The sequence below is a fragment of the Hippopotamus amphibius genome, chromosome 8 (assembly GCF_030028045.1).
Source record: "Hippopotamus amphibius kiboko isolate mHipAmp2 chromosome 8, mHipAmp2.hap2, whole genome shotgun sequence".
Lineage (NCBI taxonomy): Eukaryota > Metazoa > Chordata > Mammalia > Artiodactyla > Hippopotamidae > Hippopotamus > Hippopotamus amphibius.
In genome coordinates, this window is record NC_080193.1 from 4,356,693 (window position 1) to 4,381,985 (window position 25,293).

Below are 25,293 nucleotides of genomic sequence, written 5' to 3' on the forward strand. Positions count from 1 at the left end.
GTCCTATCCATTTAAATAAAATTATTAAATTTCATGTTATATAAATGATAAAAATAACACTTTGTCACTTATTATTCATCTGATACTAATCATTAAGTCTATCAAAATTCTTCTGGGATAAGGAGAGGACTAGTAGCATCATCTGCAGGTTACAGACTGATGAACTGAATTTTTTTGGGGAAGCATTTAATATGGGCCTTCAGAAGGGAGCCAGGCTCCTGCAGCCTTGTCCTGTCTCGCTCTGGCCAACAGAACAGGGCATAGGGCCAGCTTTGAGGAACTCTACAGGGAGAGTACACTGTAGTCTAACACTTAGCTGATCAACCTTGTGATTGAAGTTAACACGAAAATCACACCTGGATAAATACCACCGTACACATGCTATGCAGTTCTGTGGGAACTCTAGTAAAGCTATAGAGGGCTTCCAGGACACAGGTTACAGCAAGTTAAAACATTTCACAGTAGTCTAAGTACCTGGGGAGTTTAATTATGCAAAGAAAACCCTCTTTCCTTTGAGAACAACAGCGTATTTCTTTTCAGAATAGCTGCTGTGGTTCTTTTACAAATATAAAGCGTGTCTCATCTCTAACTCAGCCTTGATGTAATGCTGTCCCAAAGCAGCCCTGGTGACCTTGTTTCCTTGTGGCAAAGTGAACCCATGTCCTACCCAGTGCTATATTTAGCACTTAGTGAATTAACTTAAAACATTGAGCAACAAATTTAGTAAAGGGTTTTGGTGATAGGAACTTACTTTCCTACTAAGATACTTCATGCATATTTGTTGCAAAATAAACTTATTTTAGAATAAAAGTAGCAAAGGAATCTAACTTTCATTTTCTGTCAGGAATGAAGGCTTTCACTGGTTCGCTGACCTTCCTCGTCTTCCTGGAGCTCTCAGAACTTTGCTGACTGTACACAAAATTCATTCTTTGAATCTGTGAGAATCACCAGAGAGAGGCAAGATTCAGCAGAGATTCTGACATCTGCACAAGGCATATACAAGACAGGTTGACCAAGCATTAATCCCTCTATAGCTGCATAACGGATCCAGACCTACTTTTCTGTGGGCTAATTGAGCCCTGCACAGAGGCCCGGCTGCCAGGATCAGAGGCTGTATTCCAAGTTTCGGGAGCTGAGGCCCCTGGAGGCAGCCCTTTTCAGGGACAGTTTCTTGGCTCTCTTTAGTGAATTCAGCACATCCAACTCTTGAGAGAAGAGTTGTCAAGGTGTGGGGCCAGCAAGGAGCAGTTAAGGGTCAGGAGAGATCTAGGGCACTGATTGGGGTAGAGGCAGATATAATTGAAGTCCCTTTTTCAGTTAGCAGAAACATAGTCTTTTTTTTCTTTATCATAGGTTCAGATTGATGAATTAGGAAGGACCATGGCCCTTTCTGCTTGATGAGACATATGTTATTGATTAGAGAGAAGTTGACTAGTGAATCATCATAGATATATATTTTTTCGTTGGGCTCAGCTTTGGTAAAGATTTTAGAATTTATTTTTGCTTAACTGAGCAGACAACTAGGTGTCATGATCCCTAATGCCTGGAATTCCAAGAAACACATGGAGGACATTTTTATATTTTCCAGCCACTAGATGGGAGGAAAGCTTTTTCCATATTCTTTGTTCTTTCTTTGGTAAGAAAATGGAATAAACTATATATTTTAAGCAAGACTTGTCAGGATATCTAGTAGAGATTCCAACATTATTCTTTTTTCTTTCGTTATAGATGCAGGTTATTACTATTGACATGTTTTTACTACAAAAAAGTAGAAATGTCAATAAAGAATTTACCATTTAGAACCAAAGATTGGGCCTACAAATGACTAATTTAATCACTAACGTTTCATTTTAGAAAGTAATTGAATTTCTGATCTCAGAAACCACAAATTCCCGTTGGCTTAAACCAAGTCATTGACTACATAGAACAGTAAAACTCTGAGAATATAAGTAGAGCTGCTCATCAAATAACTGGTTTGCTTAGATATGCAAAAGTTTGAAATGGTCTGCTCTAAAGGAAAGGAAATAGCAACCTCTTTATCTAGGAGACAAATTTGTTACAGTGTAGCGGTAAGAAAAAAAGTACTTGGTAAAATTCAGCTTTTCTAAAAATGTTGCTTGGGTCTGCTTCCCATTCAAATGAAATCATCCTTACTTCTGTCTAGTCTGAATGTACTGGGAAGAAAAGAAGTTGGATGCACAAGTTGGCTTGGGTTTAACACGTTTGTTCTCTTTTTCTTCTTTGCTCAAAAGTAAACCAGAGTTTTATCATAAGTTTCAGAGCTGTAATTTTATTGCAGTGAGTTCATCAAAACATCTTTAATAATGTATACAAGGCAGCTTGAGGTCTGGGAAGTCTCAATGTTTTATAGAAAACCAGTGGGTTCGAAAGCAAGTATGTGATCAGTCAGGGGATACTTCCTAACATAGGTGAGTAGTCCATACTCTGAACTAGATAAACCAACAAATTTATCCATACAAAGCAACATTTGAGAAACGTTTTTCAGGTGTGATCCAATGGGCTGAGTTTGCATCTTTGGTGCCAAAGCTTCCCAGGCAAGCATTCCCCTGGAGGTGTCCAAGTTAAAACCTGGGAGTCACCCCTGGCTGCGGCATCACCCTCGCCCTAACATCTAACTGATCACTAATTCCAGCTGATCCTGCCTCCTTAAGATCTTCCAAATCCATCCATTTCTCTCTCTTGTCACTGCCTCTGGTTTAGCCCAGGCCAATATCATCTCTCCCGATTACTGGGTCTCAAACTCCCGCTAGTGCTGCTGCTTCAAACCATTCTCCACTCTGGAGCCTAGGTAGTCTTTTATTAAATCTGACCACATTGCTCTACGGATTCATCATCCATCCATTATGACTTCCCATTGTTCTCAGGATAAAGTCCAGACTCTCTATGGCCCTGGCCCATCCCTGAAGCTCCATTTTGCTCCAGACTTACTTGGCCACTTGCAGTTCTCAAATGGGCCCTGCTCGCTCCCCTCTGGACTTTTCCTTTGGTGCCCATTACCATGCTCTGCTCCTCCTTCATCACTGGGTGCAGGGTCCACTCTGGAGCTTCTTCTGCCTCTTGGCGTCCCTGACACCCCTGGCTGTGCTCTGTTCTTACCCTTTTTGTAGCATTTACTACATAGTATTATCAGGCCTACTTACCAGTCTTCTCACCCAGAGTATAAACTCCTTAAGGTTAATGACAATATCTTAGTCATTTTTGTATCTCCAGTTTCTGGCATCTAGTAGGTGCTCTTAAATTATTGGCTGAATGAATGAATGTGCACTGGGCTGGGGACTAATACCATGTCTCTAGTAATATAAAAATGAGTAAGACACAGTTGTTTTCAAGGATGGAGTCTTATGGGGAGAGACTAAGCACATGATTACAATATAATGCAATACAACATAACAGACATTCATTCAATAGCCTCAATAGATATTCATTCATTCAGCAATTATTAAGGAGCGCCAGCTCTGTGCATGGTATTGTTCTAGGTGCTTGGGACGCATTAGTGAACAAACGAGATAAGAATCCCTGCCCTGTAGATTTTACAGTCTGGCCATGTTACTTTGTGGCTTAATGATTTCCAGTGGCATCTCACTACTTATAGGCCAAAGTCCACAGTTCCTACCTTGGTTTTTCCTACATCAGTGGTTCTTTACACTTCTAGGGAAGGAGAGGGGTCACAGATTGGCTATAAGACCCTGATGAAAGCTCTGCGCTCATTTCTTAGAGAAATGCTCCCACAGCCACCACACACTCATCTGCTGTGCTGTGACGGGCCGTTTGAGGGGGCTCCTAACCCCCACATACCTCCCAGTTAGAGTCAGCACCCCCCGGGGCCTGGCTGTGCCCGGCAGTGCCAGCCTCATCTCCTCTACTCTGGGCCTCTCACTCTCTGCCCTCTCAGTTTGCTTCTTCTTGATTCTGGACTTTTGCACACGATATTCCTTCTGTTGAAAAAGCTCTTTCCCCCCCACCAGCCCTCTTTTTTGCCTAATTCCTACTCATTCTTCAGAGCGCAGATGAAAAATTATTTCCTCAAAGAAACTTTTCTTACCCCCATTCCAGATAAGTTAGGTACCCCAGTCATATGCTCTTAATAGAGTTCCAGGAGATCAGGGACATGTCTGTATTGGTCACAGCTTGCATATAGTAGGGGCTTAATACTTTTTTTTCAATGAGCGACTGAGTGAATGGATGATTGAATCAATCTATCTTCAAAGAGTGCTCTGCCTGCTGAGCAGAAAGGTACTGGAGGTATCAAGTGGGTACAGGGTGATGAATCATGCTACTGTAGTAGTCGAGTGATAACTCGGGTACCAGTGCAGATGGAGAGAAGTCAACAGTGAGAAAAATATTTAGAAGATAGAGTCAGAAGGATGATCAACTGGATACAGTGGTAAAGGAGAGGTAGGTAGGTCAATAATGACTCCCAGTTTCTGGTTTAGCTAACTTCATGCCTGGAGGGACGGTTCTCTCAGGCAGACTCACAGTGAGAGTTTTGAACCTGCTGTGTTTGGAGTACCTGAGAAACCCCAGGTAGACATATTGAATCGGCAGCTGTATGTGGAAGTCTGGAGCTCAGGACCAAGTCTGGGTTGGACATGTAAATCTGAGCATCATCAGTGTGTGGAGGATAATTAATACCATGGGTGTGGAAGAGTTTGCTTATTGAGAGTTGAGGGCGTGAGAAGGGAAAGCGGCCAGGACATAGCCATAAGGAACTCCAATATTTAGAGATCATGTGGAAGATGACCCAACAAAGATGGCTGAGAAAGAGCGAGAGAAAAGAAGTCTAGTAGATTGTCCTACAAAGAAAGCCAAGGGAAGAGAGTTTTAAGAAGAGGGAGTAGAGAAAATAAAAGAGGTGAGGGTGGTGGTCAGTAGTGTCTGGTGTTGCTGAGAGGTCAAGGAAGATAGGACTGAAATATGTCTACTTGATTCAGCCCCATGGTGGTTACTAGGTGCATTGGATTGTTCGGGGTAGAGGTCACCTTGAAGTCAGCTGAAGAATGCATAAAAAATTAAACCGAGACAGCAAGTATGCATTGTTTTATAAAAGTCAAGAGGGAGTGACCAACTCAGCCTGGTGAATTTAGAGAGGGGCTTCTTAGCAGAAGAGGGACATTGAACTGGGTCTTGAAAACTGAGTAGGAGTTTGTCAGACTGGAGATGGGGGGATGGGTAGGAGAGGTCATTCTAGGTGGAAAGTTTCTTCAGCATGTTTAAAGACACTAAGGTATGAAAAGACATGGAAGGTATATGGGACAGTGAGAAATGTCCCTTTATTAGACTGGCTCTTAGGGTAAGGTGATCTACATCCAATGCACTCCTTTAAAAATGTAAATTCCCCTGGAATTATTGCTCAATATAATGTTAGTGTAAATCAGCTTATCAAATGGTCTCTAAGTGGCAGCCTGCTGAAAGCAGGGCCTCACAGGCTTTGGGAAGAAGACAGATTAGTATCAATATAGAAGGAGCAGTTCAGGGCACCGTGCTTTGCATTAGGAGGCAGATCTGTGTGGGGAACCAAGGGGTGGGCAGCCCCAGACAACCAGGAGATATCGTGAGTGCTTTCTGTGCCTGGGGTGAGAGCGTAGTGAATTTTGCTTACTTCAGGATTATTTGTCAGGTCAGATCTGGCAAATGTTTTCTCTTTAGAAAACCAGTCCTTGCCAGCATAGATGTATAATCAAGTGTTAAGTATGGAATCTTTGGACTTGGAAGTTCCCAGATCAAGGAAATGTATGGTTCAGAGAGGGTCTGTGCCTCTATAAGTAAGTTATACCAGTGATGTTAGTTTTGAATCCTCTCCCTTAAAATTTATCTTTTTGCACAATGCAAGGCAGATCAACAGCAATTATAAAATAAATTCTGTTAGCATAAAGTGGAGCTCATGTTAACATTGTGGTGAATGAGCAGTAAGAAACCCAATGCCTAGAGAGAGTGCTTACCTCCACCTCCAGTGGAGCTGTGAGCTCTCTGGTATGTTGGGAAGTGTCTCATGTTTTACTGTCATTTATGAAGAGTTTGCCCATTAACTTACTTTCTTGGTTTTCTGTAGTTTATGCCCAGGGTTCTGGACCGTGTTTGTCCCTATTTGAGAGGTAAATATGTATTCTCCTTAGAGTCATAATCACATATTTCCATTAATCTCTAAAGGTTATTATATCAGTTCTCCCTTCCTCTGTATTTTCTATGGCATCGTATGGCTTTAAAAGTTCTGTAATTAATTCACAAATTATTTTTCTTCAACAAATGTTTTGGAGCATCTTTTCTGTGTCAGACATTGTGCTGAGCACTAAAGAGACAAAGATGATCAAGACATACTTCACGTCCTCAAAGAGATGACGGTGGGGAAACAAACTGGCTACAGATGAAATGATAGAGTCGTGTATAGGGTACAGTGCAGGTTCCAAAAAGATCTTATCACCTCTTCCTGGGGAGGCCTGGTAAGCCTTCAAAGGGGATGTGAAAGTTGAACTAAGTACTACAAGATGAGAAGACGTTCACCAGGCAAATGGCATTAGGGATGGACCTTGCAGAGGGAACATTCTAGACGAAAGAAGCACGGGGTGGGGACATAAAGCAGAACACCTCTGGAGGACTGGGAATCCTTCCGTGGAACCAACGGGAAGGGCATAGGGTGGTGGGCTGGGTCAGACAATGTCACTCTCTGAAGTTTGGACTTTGTACTGTAGTGATGCTGCCGAAGCGTTCTAAGAGCAGATTTTTTTAGAAGGGTCTCTATGGCAGCAGTGCGAGGGGTGAGCTGGGGAGGATGAGACAAGAAGCAATGCAGCTACTTCAAGCAAGAACAAGAACAGCAGTGAGGGTTAGACGGGAGAGGGCTAGTGGGGCAGAGGGCAGAGGAGAGAGAGAATGAAGGCCTGAACCTGAACCCTAACGTATCTTTGCCATTCATTGTAATGGGCACAGAGGTGGCAAAGGAAAGAAAGGAGTAAAAAATGACAGAAATTACCCAGGTTTCTGGTAATGCCATTGACCAAGATGGGGAATAGAGGAAGCTAAGGGGGTGAGTGGTAGAAACAAGATGGGGAGGAGGGATGGAGAAGTAACTGACCCTGTTTTCAAGATTCTGAATCGGAGGTGAGATAGCCAAATGAAGATGTCCACCAGGGCACTATGATGTGACCTGGAGCTCAGGATGGAGGACACTGCATCAGGACCACACATAGAAAGTGTATTCACTTTGGATAAAAGATGGGCTATTACTTGAGGTCTGGCAGGAAGGTGGTAAAAGTGGATATAGATACAGGTGCATCTTTAAATAGGGGGGCAGGAAGTTGGATGATTCGCACCTAATGGCCTTAATTATTTCTATGAAGTAGAGTTTAGGTCACCTGTTTAGAAAAGGGAAGGAATTGTCTCAGGTGACACTTAAGACACTTACGTGATAAAAGCATGGACAATGGGAAAGGAGCCAATAATGGACTTTTAAAAAACTAACAGTTATTGCTTAGGATCCAGATAACTTTAAGATATATCACCTTCAAATTAAAATATTTAAGTTTGACAAAAATATTAAAATTTTTGCTCTTCTTTTTACAAACATTTGAATGCTTACAAGAGACTGCGCTAAGAACATCACAAGTGTTATCTCATTTATTCCTTGCAGTGACTATGTGAGGACAGGGAGGGGTTTTTTATTCCTCTTCTACACATGTAGAAACTGAAGCTCAGAGAAGTGAAATGACTTGTCCAGTTCACACATTTAGTAAATGGAAGTCTTGAATACAGGTCTCCTGACTTCAAATTTAGTGCTCCTTATAATTTGCTTTCAACTCAAAGGAGAAAACGAAGGTAGGAAGTTGCAGGACAGGCTGTCAGAACCCTATGTAGGGTTCTTGGGCTTCTCTCTGAGGTTGACCATTTTGGAGCATAGCCTACTGGGACCTCAAACTAAAGCCCAAACTGAGTGCATTGATTTTCCTTTGTAACCAATTTTTCCTCATGACTTTTCAATTTCTGTTAATCACCATTTACCAGTCATCAAAGGTAGGAAACAAAGTCACCCTAGATTCCTCTCTCATTTCCTAATGCCTACACAGAGTTCTTGTAATGAGTAAATGAAATAGCACAGATAGAGCACCTGGTGCAATGACATGCAAGTCATTCAGTGACGGGTGGCTGTTATCATTCCTACTGCCACAGATATCCCTACTCCGGTCAAACTGAGTCCTTGTGGTAGGCTGAAAAATGAGCCACCAAAAGATGTCCATGCCCCAGTCCCTGGAGCCTGTGAATGTTACCTTATTTGGCAAAAAAAGACATGGGGGGGGGCAGTCTTTGCAGATGTGATTAAAGATCTCAAGATGAAGAGACTATCTTGGATTATCCAGATGGACCCCACATATAAAAGCACATATATCCTTATGTGTGCAGAGGGAGGTTTGAACACTGACAGAAGAGAAGGAGACAGGGTGACCACTGAGGCAGAAACTGGAGTCCTGTGGCCACAAGCCAAGGAATGCCAGCAGCCACCAGAAGCTGGAAGAAGCAAAGAACCAACTCTCCCCTAGAGCCTTTAGAGGGGGCATGGCTTGATTTCAGCCCAATGACACTGATTTTGGACTTCCTGGCCTTTAGTGAGAGAATTTCTGATGTTTTAAGCCACTAAACTTGTGGTAATTTGTTACAGCAGCCCTAGGAAAATAATAGTTATTCGCCAAACACACCTCATTCTTTTCCCTCTTCTCTATTTCCTCTGCATGCCAGAATACAGAAATCTTCTATTAAATTTTGAATAATTCTTTCAAGGTCAACCTCTACAGGTATTTCATCCACAAAACCTTTCTTGTTTCCTTAATCTGATATGAGCTTTCTTTCTTTCTTTTTTTTTTTTAATTTTATTTATTTATTATTATTTTTTGGGTACACCAAGTTCAATCATCTGTTTTTATACACATATCCCCGTATTCCCTCCCTTCCTTGGAGCTTTCTTTCTTGAGCAAATACCCACAGCACATTTTTTGTACTTATGTTTTCCTGACAGCATTAATATTTGTAAACAATCTGTCCTTTACCTGGGACAGGAATTCATTTGTGTTAATATTATGATCTTTAGACTCTATGCAATGCTTTATGCGATGTCTTTCACACACATCAGTAATTCTTTTGCTACCTACCTCTACTACCTACAAAAGCATTCAATTACACAGTTATTCACATAGCCTAAAGCTGCACTGTCTGTGATGGTGGCCAGTAGCCATCATGGCCATTTAAATTTAAATTAATCAACATTAAATCAAATTTAGAATTCAGTTCCTCAGTTGCTTCAGTCACATTTCAAGCATTCAAAAGTCACATGTGGGTGCTCAATTCAGGTGCTGAATAACCACATATCAGACATCACAGACATAGAACATTTTCATCGTCACAGAAGTTCTACTGGACAGAACTGCTTTAGAGAGGCAATCTGTGTATAATCCAAGCACACAAGTTTCCTAGGGACCATGGTGATAACAGGAATATAGAAATTAGAAATAAATTTTCTCAAAATGCAAAGACTTATTGTAAAAATGTCACAATTTTCCCAAGATAATTTTATCTAATCAATGCAGTCCCCATCAATATCCCTATAATATGTCTTTTGGAACTTATCAAGATGATTCTAATAGTCATCTAGAAGTGAAAATACACAGAAAAATCTCTAAAATACTGAAAAAGAAGAACTACGAGGGGAAAAGAATTGCCCGTCCAGATATCAAAACATAGTAATTAAAACCCAATAGCTTGGGATTGCCATATATACATTACTAATAAGAAAAAAAAATCAAATTGTATGCTTTAAAAAAAATAATGTTGTTTAAAAAAACCTACAATAGCAGTAATACAGGAATAGACATATGGATCAATACAGTAAAATACAATAGCAAGTCTAAAAACAAACCTATATATCTGGGGTTTTTTTTTGAGGAACTTTTATCGAGATATAATTGACATACAATAAACTGCATATATTTAAAGTGTACAATTTGATATTTTTTTCTTATTCGTATATGGGTTTTTAATTTATGATAAAAGTGGCATTCAGATTAGCAGGGAAAGGGCAGACAATTCAAGTGGTACCAACACAATGGGAAAACTTTCTCACACAAGGAAAAAAGAATATTCCACCTAGCTTAGGGAGCCAAAAGTAAAAAGCAAAACTACTTTATTAGAGGAAAATGTAGAAAAACTTATCAGAAGAAAATATGGAAAATCTGTTTTTTGCTTTAGCATTGCACAAACCTTCTTAAGCAAGATATAAAATGATGAAACTGTGAAAAGTTATCCCGTGTTCCTAAATTGGAAGGCGTAATATTGTCAAGATGTCAGTACTACTCAAAGCAATCTACAGATTGAATACAATCCCTGTCAAAATCCCAAGGACATTTTTTTTTTGCAGAAATAGACAAATCCATTTTTCAAGGGACCCTGAATTGCCAGACCAAACTCGAAAAAGAACAAAGTTGAAGGCCTCACACTTCCAGATTTCAAAACTTACTACAAAGCTACAGTGATCAAAATGTGGTACTGGCATAAAGACAGACATATAGACCAACAAATAGAACAGAGAGCCCAGAAATAAACCCTCACTTATATGGTCAAATGATTTTTGACAAGGATGTCAAGAGTATTCAATGGGAAAAGTAAAGTCTTTTCAAAAAATGGTGCTGGGAAACCTGGATATCCACATGCAAAAGAATGAAGTTGGACCCTTATACCACATACAAAAATTAACTCAAAATGGATCAAATACCAAAACATAAGAGCTATAAACGATAAAACTCATAGAGGAAAATGTAGGGGAGAGCCTCAAGACATTGAATTGGGCAAGACTTTCTTGGATATGACACCAAAAACATAAGCAACAAAAGAAAAAATAGATAAATTTGACTTCATCAAAATTAAAAACTTTTGTGCATCAAAGGACACTACCAAGAGATGGGCTAGACAATCCATGGAGTAAGAGAAACTGTGTGAAAATTATACATCTTATGAAATTAATATCCAGAGTATATAAAGTACTACAATTCAACAGCAACAGAACAAGCAACCTGATTAAAAAGCGGGCAAAAGACTTCAATAGGCATTTCTCTGAAGAAGATATACAAGTGGCCAACAAGCAAATAAAAAGATTCTCAACATCACTAATCACTAGGGAAATGCAAATCAAAACCACAGTGAAATATCACTTCACATCCATTACGATGGATATTAGTAAAAAACAAACAAACAAAAAACCAGCAAAAAAAAGAAACCAAACCAAAAAACCCCCCAAACCAGAAAATAACAAGTATTGGGGATGATGTGGAGAAATTGGAACTCTTGTGCATTGCTGGTGGGAATGTAAAATGGTACAACTGCTATGGAAAACAGTATGGCAGTTATGCATAAAATTAAAAATAGAATTACCGTATGATCCAACAATTTCACTTCTACGTATATACCCAAAAGAACTGAAAGCATGAACTTGAACAGATATGTCTACACTCATGTTAATAGCAGCATAATTCACAGTAGCCAAAAAGTGGAAGCAACCTAAATGTCCACAGATGAATGAATGGGTAAACAAAATGTGGTATATACATACAGTGGGAGTATTATTTAGTCATACAAAGGAGGGAAATTCTGACACATGCTACAACATGGATGAACCTTGAAGACATTATGCTAAGTGGAATAAGCCAGTCACAAAAGGACAACTAGTGTGTGATTCTACTTATATGAAGCAACTACAGTAGTCAAATTCATAGAGACAGAAAGTAGAATGGTGGTTGCCAGGGGCTGGGAAGAGAGATGGGGAGTTACTGTTTAGTTAGTATGGAGTTTCAGTTTGGGAAGATGAAGAAAGTTCTGGAGATGGTTACACAACAATGTGAACGTGCTTAATGCCACTGAACTGTACACTTAAAAAAGTTAAAATGGTAGATTTTCTGTTATATGTGTTTTTTACCACAATGGAAAAGAAAAAGTGGCATGTGATTTAAAAAAGATGAAACTAAGGAAAACATACTTCCTATGGTGGTACAGTCTGAACAGGAAAATCCAGAGGATTTACAAAACTTTCAAATTCACATCTCTCCTGGTCATCTGTTCTAGAGAAGAGTTCTCAGATGCACACAGAGTCATGTTCAAGGACATTCCCTGAAACAGTGTTCCTAAGGAAAAGTGAAAACAACTTAAATGTTCCAGTAATAAGAGAAAATTGAAACAAACTAGAGTACTTTACTGCTAAGGAATACTGTTTCAAGTAGTGGTTAATAGCCACATGGCAGCTAGTGGCTTCCATATTGGACTGCATGTCTTATGTGTGTGTATGTATGTGTGTTTTAAATACAAAGGTATGGAATACCCTTATTGGTAGTTTTTGAATTATCTGTGAGAATGTATTCATGTGTAACTTGTATAATTAAAGTTATATTAAAAATATAAAGTTCCATATTAATTTGCTTATTCTGTTAAAATTATATCTTTTATTAATTGATATGTTTATAATCAACATACTTTATCTTTTTGTTTTCCTTTATTTCAATGTGATGAAAGCTTTATTATGAAACTATTTTAATTTGTAAACTGGAAAGGTAATAAAAGAACATTGAAAACCTTAAAGTTTGTTTGGCTTACCTTTTACATTTATAAAATATTCTAAACTATTATTAGATACTTTTCAATAGAAAAATGTCAGCTACTTTCCTCCCTTCAAATGCCTGAGTAATTAACTGTTACCTCTGTGGTAGCTAAAGGTAGACATATAAAACACATATAAACATACTCAAGCACATACTTGAAGTAATTATAAAAATGAAAAAGTTGTTTTTGGTTTGTGGCATGTAGGAGGAAACCTACAGGCAATGACATGATGATGTTATTAGATGTACTAAACTTGACATAGGTTTGCTGATTCTTCAAAAAAGAGATGAACAGATAATAGATACAGAATTGGAAATGTGATACCCTGCTTCTCATAGACTTGCTATGTAGGTCATTTGCTTGAGTCTGAGTCTCTATAAAGTGCTTCAGCAGGTGTTGAAAGCAACACAATATAACTGTAAGTACAGAAATGACTACAGAGATAGGCCCCATAAAATAGAAAAAGACCACTCTGGCATGAAGACTGTTGGAGGTGGAAGATCTCTATCGGTGTGCTACCCAGACCTTGGGTCATAACTGCCTACTCTTGCTGGCAGGAAGCAGATGACACTTAAGAACTCTGGCATCCCCTGAACAGTTCTTCCATACAAGGTGGAGGCACAGTGGCAAAGATACATTCACTAAGAAGTCAGATTTTCACTTTAAACTGGCCCTAAGTTCACATGAAGGAAAAACAAAACACTAAATGAAGTAGTTGAGTGCTAAGAGTGAGGACAGGTTTTACATGAGGGACAGACACCTAATCTTAATTTTTATTTTACTTTTTCAGCAAATTTTTAAAATATATTTGAATCTTTTCCTATAATTAACAGAACTTTCCATGGCATCAATTCAGTTGACATCTAGTTATTTAATAGCCTGCTCCCTTTTTCTTAATTTTATTTATCTATTTCAATAACTAATACAGCCACATAGTATGAAATTCAAAGTGTAAAATAAAGGTATACAGTGAGATTCCAAACTATTATTAGATACTTTTCTTTTTGTTTTCTTTTTAAATTTTTTAATGTCTTTTCTATAATATGACGAGGTAGAACAATTACTTTGCTTCCAATTCGGTACATTGTTTTAATTTCACATAGGTTCATTTTTAACAACAAACATTCCTTCATATTAGATACTTTTCAAAAGAAAAATGTCAGCTACTTTCCTCCCTTCAAATGCCTGCGTAATTAACTATTACCTCTGTGGTAGCTAATGGTAGCCATCCCAGAGCCACTCAATTCCCTGCCTAGAAGGCAATCACTATTACCAGTTTCTTGCATATCCTTCCAGAAACCATTCTGTTTTCATTTTGAAATCAACGGTACCATTAAAAAACTTAAACTGCTATAAAATTCACAATATCATCCTCTTCAAATTGTTTTACTAAAGCTGGATTAGGCCTGGCCTGATCCAGGAAGTGGAGGGTTGTGATCAAGTAACCGACCTGTCTGTAGGGTCACTCCTGGTCTCATATCAGATGGAGGTGGGCTTTCTTCCCATTTGCCTCCAGCTATCTTCCCCATCTGGAGACCACATGTTTTCCTCCTAAGGGAAATGAAAAAGAACCAGACTCTAGAAGGGTTAAAAAGGAGGGTCAGGAAAACAGAGATTCAAGGTGCGATGCTAAGTGCTGTGGTGGTGATGGGAGCAGCAGGCTGACACTGCAGGGATGGGCAGCAGAGCGTTTCAAGGTCATGGGGAACACAGATCTAGGAACAATGAACTCTAACCAACATCTAGCACAGGTAAGATGAAGTAAGGGCTAAATAAAGATACAAGCAGGATGGTGTAGGTATGTAGAGGGAGAAGGAGAATTGGGGGACGGACTTCATAAATTAGCCCAGGGCTGCTTGAGCACGTCTGACGAGCTTCTCAAAACAGCACACGTTTTTCCCTGACTCATGAAAACCTAGAGCTGGGAGAATGCCAGACCAGTGTGCTGAAGCTGTCAGTAGGGAAGTCGCTTAAAACCAATATGGAAAAGAAGAACTAAGAACCTGCACACACACAAAAACAGAAGGATGAATAATAAAAGTTCCGCTGCAGCTTACAACTGGTCTTTGTTGTGAATCTGAGAAAAAACATGAACATTTTTCAAAGGCTTTACTGATTAATGAAAATCGGGGCCGCCAGGCGTTGCCCACCTCCAGGGGGCGCCATTAGGTAGCCCCCGGAGTTGTGCACGATCAACACAACCACGTGTGGCAACCCTGCGAGGGCAAACATCACTTTTTTTTTTTTTAACTACCACTTTCTAAGTTTCCCCATCACTAAATTTTTACTTGGGATACAGGATATTCCTTTTGGCTACTATTTCCTACGACAAGGAAAAAAACAGATACTTAGAATATGAATACATTTTCCTAAAAACCCAAGGTTGTTGAGTATAAACTGCAGTGTAGCTATGCTACAGAATATGGCTAGATTATATACCTAAAGTATGACAGACTGTACATATTTTCCAGCGTATAAAGATTTTCCATGATGGGATAGGGCTGCTAAGTCTCAAATACTATTTATTTAGAAATGTAAGGCTATTTCAAATCAAGCTGGGCCAGAGAGCAGGGTGGAATAGTATTATTGTTACAGGGCATCTGGCACATTTTTACTCCGAGGCTTTCACATCTAATGACTAAAATTTGAAAGTTTCTCCTTGTTTTAGAAGAAGAGTTTTTCTAATTTCCCCCCAGCATCTCTCTTTTCACTGCCATTATCTAATTCAGCAGCGTAAAGACATCTACCGATTTGGAAGACAATGTGATGGTGGATCATAGAAAAGAATAAAAAAACAAGATGTGAAATTGATTTTTGTGAGTGTTTAAAGTTATGCTGCCATAGTTCATAATTCCTGGCTCAAGTATTCCTGATTAGGAAGTGTCTAACCAAGTGAAATCGAGAAATCCTCCTCATCACATACAGTTGTGTTTTGTTCTCTGTGCTTTGCTTTAATTGGTGAATATGCAGGAACCCATCTTTTAAGTTGTTGGAGTTTTTTTGTTTTTTTGTGTGTTTTTTTGTGTTTTTTTTTTTGTGGGTATTGAGCTAATTCCCAGCGGTTTTTAGAATTTAGCCACATTTTCCCTTTTTGTGGAAATATTTACACTGGGGATTTCCACTAAGGGAGTTATTAGAGTTAATTGAGCCCTGTGGTGTGGGGGGGAGGTGGCGGGAGGGATATGGCAGCTGAGGCCATACTTCTATTAGTGCCTTTTTTTTCTTGTCCCACTCTGTTTCCATACACGTTAGACTTAATCTAACAGGTTCTCATGGAATATTATATATGTAAAATAAGATCATGCATTTGAAAATGTTTGGCACAGTATCTGGTACATGTTAATCACTCAATACAAATTGGTTGCAGCTAGTTGAACATTGCCTGATTTTGGTGAATGTGTGGTTGCTATAAATGAAATGTGCCCTCAACTGGCATAAGGATTTTTAAAAAATCTGACTTATCCTGGGGTGTGAGAAGTATAAGGGATCTCTGAGTGAGAAGTGAGATTATATATTCAATAACAGTCTCCCACTTCAGATTTCAGCTACAAACTTGCAGTGTTCCTGTAAATGCAGCAGTGGCACTGAAAACTGAAATGCATACAAACTGAGACACCCTCTCAAATCCCACCCAAGAAGCAATGAATAAGCTTGAAAAATTATTCATCTGGTTATTTTCACGGTATAGTGCAAAGACTGAGAACTAGGGGGCTGGGTTCCATCACTGACTTGCAAGTTTCCATCACAGTAAAAAAAAAAAAAAAAAAAAAAAAAAAAAAAAAGGGAGGGGGATAATATTTGCCATGTACCAAACAGCAATGCTTTGAGGATTAATGACATAATGTCTGTAAAGAGGTTGGAGCTCCTTGGAAAAAAGACACTACATAAATATAAAGTAGTATTAATATTTAGGCTTAGTCCACAATGTGAGACCTGCTTTCTTTGGCTCATGAGGTCATCAGTAGTTTTGTAAAGTGTGCCCAGACACCCACAGAGGAGCCTTGTTAGCTTCCTCGTGAGTGGATTGTAAAGCTGATCTGGACCTACCTGGTGGGAGCAGTCACGGAGGCTGTGTTCCCTTTTCTTGGTCTCCGAGAGGGTACGGATGGAGCGTGCTTGATTCCCTAAAGGAATGAGACATGGCCAAGAGAGCACTTCAATAGCATTTAGGGCTTCCCAGGAATGCAGTGGGAGTTTGTGAATGTTTTGGCTTAGAATTAAACAAAAGTCCAGTCATATCATATCTTGATTTAGAAGAAAGGCTAAATTTGCCTTTCTCAGACAAAGAAAATTGGGAGTAAAGTAGGAATGAGAAAGCTACTTCTTGGAATGGTTAGTTTATATCTTTAAAGGATTTGGAGGCAAACTTGGGTATTTTTGTCCTGGGAAAGTTGTGGTCTCCAGGGGCTGTCTAGTCTCTTTGATGGCCACATTCTGACTCCTCATCTGTGCTTCATCTCTGTGAAAGGGTTATCAAGGGCAATCTTGCAGAGGTCTAACCGAATGATGATAATGCTATTGTGACGAAATATTTGCATTTCTCTGTTTTCAAAGATAAAATTAATTTGGGGACTCAGGCATCAGAAACCACCATCTTCAAAAATGTAAGGTTCATGAATTTACCATAGTCACCAGCACTTGATAGTGATTCTGAGGCTGTCTAGACTACCAAAATATTTGAACAAAAGATGGAAAAATGGGAAGAAATATTTCTTTCTTTATCTGGGTATTTTGTTTCTACATTGATCTAGGTTGGTTATTCTTTCAGAAATGACTTGACTTCTTGTTCACTGAATCCTATGGTCTTTCAGACTGATTGATATTGACAATAAGTGCTTTTTTAGGACAAAGGAAACAGAAGTGTTATGGCCTTCTCAACTTGTAGTCAAGTCTGCACTAACTGGAAAGCTTTTTCTAAATAAAATATTGACCTTAGTTCTTCTTTCTCTTCCTGTCCCTCAATAAGCAGTTCAGTCTAACACCAGTATCAGCGTGGCTGAGCCAGAGAGGCTTGTGCACAGAGGGGTGTCAGAGCCTGAGCAGGGTGAGATAGTGTGGGGAAGGCGGCAAGGATGGGAGCTTGATTACATTTGAGGGGACGGACAACATCAGTAAATATGTGAAGTATAATGGGAGCCAGGTTTCTCACTGATGGAGAAAGAAATTACAAATACAGAAAGTGAGAAAACTAGGATGATTTCCATAGTATTAGGTTGGAGTTGGCGGTATAGGTGTGAATTCATGGATTCATGATAGGAAGGTAATAACTGTGTATTAGGCAAGTGGAGTAGTGGGGGTGAATGCCTGATTAAAGTGGGTCAAAGAGAACAGAAGCAGGGAAGTGGACACAGCAAGCATAGACGATTCTCTTGCAAGATGGATATGATTTAGGTCAATACAAAGAAGAAAGGCATTCCAAGCAAGAGAAAGTATATTTGTTAAGATATGGAGGCAGAAAAGAACTTGGCTTGTTCTAGTGACAGTGAGAAAACAGACTTAAGGAAGGGGGAACAGGTTGGGTAATAGCGGGAAGTAAGACAGGTAACATGGAGCCAGATCATGAGTGGCCTGAAAGCCAAGGTAGAGGTGTTTAGACTTGATGTAGTAGGAAACAGGAATCATGAGATATTCTGATTAAGGAAGTGAAATGATGAAAAATTGTATTTAAAGAAGATTAGACTGGCAGTGGTATGTGGGATAGAGCAGGAGGCTGTGGGAGAGCCTGGAGGCTGTGGCAGCAATTCAAATGTAAGAGGATGAAGGCCTGGACTCGAGTTTTGGCAGTAAGAACAGACTGGAAAAGGAAGGCTTGGGGGAATTTTGATACCTGACTAAATAAATAAGAATGATTTCAAGATCCTGAACTTAAGACCTTGCGAGGATAAAGGTGATGCTGAGAGGCAGGGAAGCTGGGTAAGGAAAGTTGTTCTGGGTGTGGAAAGGGGAGGGCAGGGGTGGATAAAAAGGTGAGCATACTGGATTTGACATGATAGTGGGACATCAAAGTGGAAATGCCCAGTGGAAGATTAAAGGTACAGAACGGAAGCCGTTCAGTTCTGATGGTCAGGGGATAAGATAAGACATTTGGGAGTCAACAGCACACGTCTGATATTAAAGCCCTGGGGATGGATGAATTCTCCGAAGTAAAGTACGAGGGTGAGTCAAAAATGATCCGTACTCTGGCTGTAGAATTTACAGAAGTTTTAATATTATCAGAGTGCGGATCATTTTTGACTCACCCTCTTATGTAGACATTGAAGAGTACATAGTCAAGACCTTGGAGAGGTTGGGGTTTGTCCACAACTAGAGGTGAGAGAAGGAATAAAAGTAACAGAGAGAAACAGATGACAGCTCAGACAGATGGAAAGAGAATGAGAACGGTATTTTGTCACAGAAATAAGAAGGAACATTAGAAGAAAGTACAGAGACGACATCATAAAATGGGTCAAGAAGAATGAAAAAAAGAGTAAAGACTGTGAGCTCTCGTAACAAAAAGTCATTGTTAGGAAAAGTGAAGGAAAGTGAAGGCGAGTGAAGGAGCCAGCTTTCAGATTCAAAGAGCAGGTGAGAAGGGGTGCAGTAAATGGAAAGCCTCTTGTGAAAAGTTTGGTAAGGAAACGAAGGAACCAGCACAATAACTAGGGTATAATCAGGATCACGAGAAGGCTTTTTCTTCCTGATGTTTAGAACAACTTCACTCAAATTTTCCTCTTCACCTTCTACTCCGAGAATTTCAAACTCTTGCTTTTGAGCAACGTCAGGATTACGACACAAAGCATCCAAGACCACGTGGCAGGATTGGATCTCTGTGTGTTCTTCTAAGTTAATAGGAAAGTATTTTTGTGGACTTTCAAACTATCTTTTACTAATTTTTTCCCCTAAATTGAGACTCTGGATGTTCTGGCAAGCTCTGAAAAGATAGAGTATGCATGAAAAGTTTAAAACATGCAAATATTTTCAGATAATATCATTATTATCTGCAGTGGCCTTCTACCCATCTAAGGTATTTATTTCCAGGTGGAAGACTGTGAGCTAATATTCTCTTCTTGAAACCATTTAGACTTAAATTCTTTAAATACGATTTTTGTAGTATCTTTATAGTATTATGAAGTGTTTTTTACGTTAAAATTGTTGAGCAACACTTTACCAATTCTCAGAAATCCTGTGTAAAGCAAGTAATAATACCTTTATTCTTCAGACCAAGATGCTTTAAAGAAAAAAAAAAGGCATTGCTGCTCCTATAAACTAATTCTTGACATATTTATTTTTTTAGGAGTATATTTACTGACTTCTGGGTAAAGATGGTAGATTGACACGCCATCAACATTTATTTAGTTTCCTCCCAAACCTCACTAGAATGACAGTAAAGAGGTTTATTTAAAGAGTAGAAATCCCAAAGGACAGCAAGGATAAGAGAGAAAACAACAGCAATGAAATTTTGGAAGCTGGAAAGCAGATGGATGAGTGGTAACTAATGTAGCCAGTAACTTAAACCAGCAGTGAGGCAAACCAAGGACCATCCAAACATATAGCAGTCTAAAGAATTTCCAGCATCAGGTACTTTCAGAATAAGGGATAAAATTTGCATAGAGGAGCTAGAAAAGACCAACTAAAAGACATTTATGAAGCAGTTGGAATCCTCAGACCCCTTCTTCAATTCTGCAAAACCAAACAGTTGCCCCTTGCCCACCCAGGCATAAAATCGGATGTTTATTCTCTGGAGAAGGTGGTAGAGGTGTTTGGAGAGAGGGATCCAGAGCATAGTTGAGGCAGGGTTATGGTACTGGAAATGGGGGAGTTAAGTGGAACTATGCGTACTGAATGTGGAGGCCTTCAGCCCTCTCTCTCTGTTTGGCCCCCAAAACACTGGTGGCCAACGTACGTTGAGGAAACTGACCAAGAGGAATGACATAAAAATACAGATATTGAGCATTCCCCCAAAGGCCTGGTCATACCATTCCACAGTGGAGGCCACCACCACAGTCTTCCACGAGCTCAGAGCTTTCTAATCCTTCTACTTTTAAGTATGAACAGACAACCAAGGACTGACTTCCAGCCGTCTTTGGCCTTCTGAGGAGAGGGAGGTAGGGGAGGTGGATGGGGGTAGAGGAGAAAACAGTAAACAAATAGAAGAAACAAACAAAGACATACAGAGAGAAGAAACGTACCTAGAGACATCGCTATCCTCTGAGATAAGAGTCAGTCTGTAAGCATGAATGAGAGCAAGATGCTGTGAAAAGGAACACTCAGAGAACAATAATGAAAGCCTCTTGGAAACAAAAATACAACAGCACAAATAAAAACTCAACCGAAGAATAGGATTACATTGAAGAGTTATCTGTGAGAGCAGAACAAAAGCACAAGGATACGGAAAATTATAGAGAAAAGATTTTTAAAAATACAGTAACTCTATATGGGAGGTCTACTATCTACATATTAGAAGATCCAGAAAGAAAGGATAGAGAGTTTTGAGGGGCCACAATTTTCATCAAGGAAATAATTCAAGAAAATTTCCCAGAACTGAAGGAGCACCCAAGTTACCAGATTCAAATTGGCCACTGAGTGGCAAGCATGAATAATTAACGAAAATAGACCTATCTCAAGGCTCAGCATTATAAAATTTCAGAAACCTGAGGAAAAAGCTTCCAGCCAGGGAAAAACATGATATACAAACACTCAAAATCAGAATGGCTTGGAAATTCTTAACAGCAACACCAGAAGCTAGAACACAAGGAACAATGCCTAAAATTGTCATGAAAAATAATTGTCCTCCTAGATTTTTATTTCCAGCCAGACTCTCAATCAAATGTAAGGGTAAAATAATAATATTTTAGGGTTGTAAGATCTCAAACACTTGCTTCCCATCACCCTTCTTCTAAGGAAGTTATCAGAGGATATGCTCCATGGAAATGAGGGAGAAAACCAAGAATAGGAAACAAATAGAAAACAATAGGAAACAAAGGGTCTAACACAGGAGAGGCAAAGAATTCCCCAGAAATTGTCGAAGGTAGATTCCATGATGAGAGCCAGGCACCAGGCAGAGAGCAATCATGTAGACTTGGTCACAGGTGAGAAGCTACAGGAGCAATTTCTCACTGAGGACGAAATGACTGCTTCTGAGTATCTTAGAGGAGACTTGGGCCAGCACTGTCATTAGGTCTTTCCTGTGATGATGGAAATGTTCTGTATCTGCACTGTCCAATACAGCAGTCAGTAGCCAGAGCGCTTGAAATGTGGTGGGTGTGACTGAGGAACTAAACTTATTTAATTAAAATTAATTTAAATTTTAATAGCCACATGTGGTTGGGGGCTACCACTTTGGATAGTGCAGGTTTAGATAATCAGCAGAAAGTTTGGCATTGAAATAGGAATAAGTAGAGAAAAAACTAAGCGAATGAAGAACAATTATTAACTGCAGAGGAAGCAAAAACTTACGCAAGAAAGGAAAAGCAATCATGATTTACTACATAACTCAGCTCTTTATAGAATTATATAGTTATACATAATGCAAATGATTGACATAACCCAAAATAAATTATATATTGGGAGAGCACTAGGTGGCTTGTTTTATCTTCATTTACCAAAAAAGTACAAATATTTTCTCCAGATCGATAATTTTACTTCTCTACTATATTCTTAATGGCTGCGTAGTGCCTCATTTTATTGGTCTACCAAAACTTATTGAACCAGTTTTTCACTGAGTGACACTTAGGTTGCTTCCAGTGTAGAACAATTACCAGTAGGGCTTTAATGATTAATACTGTGGATCGCTGCTTTTTAAAATTTAACTGTAATGAGGCAAGGTTTACATACTAGTGTATGTACTATTGCATCTATTTTAAGTATACATTTCTATGAGCTTTGATAAATGTATATATCCACCACCACAATCAAGAGAGAGAACATTTCATTGCCTTAAAGCTTCCCTGTGCCTCTTTGCACTAAATCCCCATCCAACCCCCATCCCTAGGCAAACATCAGTTTGTTTCTTATCATTTTAGATTAGTTGTGCTTCTAGAATTTCATGTAAATAAAATCATATGGTATGTACTCTTGTTTGACTTTTTTTGACTTTCAAAAATTCATTCACAGTTTTGCACAGTTTATCCTTTATTATTATCATTGCTAATGCTAACTCATTGTACAAAGATACCACAATTTGCTGATCCCTGGACCTGTTGATAGGCATTTGGGTTGTTTCCAGTTAGGAGCTATTATGAATAAAGCTGCTATGAACATTTGTGTTTAAGTATTTTTGTGATCATATGTTTCCATTTCTCTTGGATAAATAACTAGGAGTGAGATTGCTGTACCGTATAGGAAGAGTATGTTTAACTTTATAGGAAATTGATAAAATGTTCTCCAGTGGGGTTGTACCATTTAACATACCCACTAGTGATGTATGAAAATTCCAAAAGATGTACATCCTTGATAACACTTGGTATTGTCAATTTTAATTTTAGTCATTCTAGTGAACGTGTACTAGTATCTCATGTTGGTTTTAATTTGCATTTCCCAGTTGACCAATAACATGAAGCATCTTTTCATGTGCTTACTTGGCTCTTGGTACATATTTTTTGGTGAAGTGTCTGTTCAAATCCTTGGGCATTTTTTTTAAAATGGGATTGTCTTCTTGAATTGAAAATAATCTGCATAAATATAAGCTGTACATATAAAAATTATTCTGAATACAAGTTCTTTGTCAGATGTATGTATTAAGAATATTTTCACCCACTTTTTGGCTTGCCTTTTCATTTTCTTAACAATGTCTTTTTGGAAGAGAAGTTTTAAATTTTTATAAAGTCCAATTTTCAATATTTTTCATTTTATGGTTAGTGTTTTTAGGGAACTGCCTGAAAATTTTTTGCTGAACACTTTGTTTCCTTCTAGAAGTTTTATGGTTTTAGCTCTTATGTTTAGGTCCTTAACCTATCTTCAGTGAATCCTGTGTGTGGTATGAGGTAAGGATTAAGGTTCACGTTATATGGATATATGGATACCCAAGTTTTTCCAGTACCATTTGTCAAAAAGACTATCTTTTACCTTGGTACCTTTGTAAAAAATCAATTGACTATATATATACGTGCGGGTGTACTTCCGAATTCTGTATTCTGTTCCAATGATTTATATGTCTGTCTTTACTGCAGTGTCACCGTATCTTGTTTACTGTGCCTTTAGTACCTTTACAGTCTTGATATCTAATACAGTAAGTTCTACAACTTTGTTCTTTTTCGGAAGTTCTATGGCTTTTCTAGGTCCTTTGCATTTGCATTTAAATTTTAGAATCAGCTTATCAATTTCCACAAAAGAGAGGCCAGTGGAGTTTTGCGTGGAATTACATTGAATGTATAGAGAACTGACGTCTTAATCAAGTCTTCCAATATGAACACGGTAGAGCTCTGCATTTATTTTGGTCTTTGTGTCAGCAATGTTTTATAGTTTTCATAATGTAGGTTTTGGCATATGTCTTATTAACTTGGCTTTAAGTATTTCATGAATTTTTATGCTACTGTAAATAGCATTTAAGTTTTTCATTTTCCAATTGTTCATTGATAGTATAGAGAAATTCAACAGATTTTTATGTGTTGACACTGTATCCTGTGACCTTGCTAAATTCATGTATTAATCCTAGTAGTGTCTTAGGATTTTCTGTGTATATAATCATGTCATTTTCAAAGCAATTTAGTTTTACTCCCTCCTTTCCAATTTGTATGCCTTTTATTTTTTTATCCTTACTTAAATTCACTGATTAGGACCTCTAGTATAATGTTAAATAGAAGTGGTGAAAGTTGATATCCTATTTTACTCTCTCTCTTAGGTACAAAGTGTTTAGTCTTTCACCATTATTTACAATGGTACCTTTAGGTTCTTTGTAAATGTCTTTTTTAAAATTGAAGTATAGTTGATTTATGATACTATATTACTTTCAGGTACATATAAAATTATATGTATTTGAAAATTATATTAATTTTCTATGGCTGAGTAATATTCCATTATATACAGATATATACATATACATATATATATGGATGTACGTATTTCACATCCTCTTTATCCATTCATCTGTTGATGGGCACTTGGGTTGCTTCCATATCTTGGCTATTGTAAATAATGCTGCTATGAACATTGGAGTGCGTGTATCTTTTTGAATTAGTGTTTTCATCTTTTCCAGATATACACCTGGGAGAGGACTTGCTGGATCATATGATAGTTCTATTTTTAGTTTTTCAAGGAACTTCCATATAGTTTTCCATAGTGGCTGCACCAATTTACATTCCCACCTACAGTGTACAAAGGTTCTCTTTCTCCACATCCTCTCCAACATTTGCTATTTGTAGACTTTTTGATGATAGCCATCCTGACAGGTGTAAGGTGATATCTCATTGTTTTGATCTACATTTTTCTAGTAATAGGCAATGTTAAGCATCTTTTCACGTGCTCATTGGTCATCTGTATGCCATCTTTGGAAAAATGTCTGTTCAGTTCTTCTGCCCATTTTTTAAGTCAGGATTTTTGTTTTTTGATATTGAGTAGAATGTGCTGTTTATATATTTTGGATTTTAACCCCTTGTTGGTCACATCATTTGCAAATATTTTCTCCCATTCTGTAGGTTGTCTTTTCATTTTGTCAATGGTTTCCTTTGTTTT

The 25,293-nt window shown here is 38.5% G+C and overlaps 1 protein-coding gene across 2 annotated transcripts in view; it reads right to left on the reverse strand.

Moving 5' to 3' along the window:
* Window positions 1-707: 707 nt before the first annotated feature.
* Window positions 708-25,293, reverse strand: part of HORMAD2 (HORMA domain containing 2) — a 71,911-nt gene continuing 47,325 nt past the window's right edge. The window contains exon 11 of one of the 2 annotated variants that reach the window (XM_057744084.1): window positions 708-935. In XM_057744084.1, the coding sequence (XP_057600067.1) occupies window positions 831-935 (105 nt within the window). In that variant the 3' untranslated portion in view covers window positions 708-830. The remainder of the gene's footprint in view (window positions 936-25,293) is intronic. The other variant, XM_057744085.1, reaches the window with a different exon arrangement.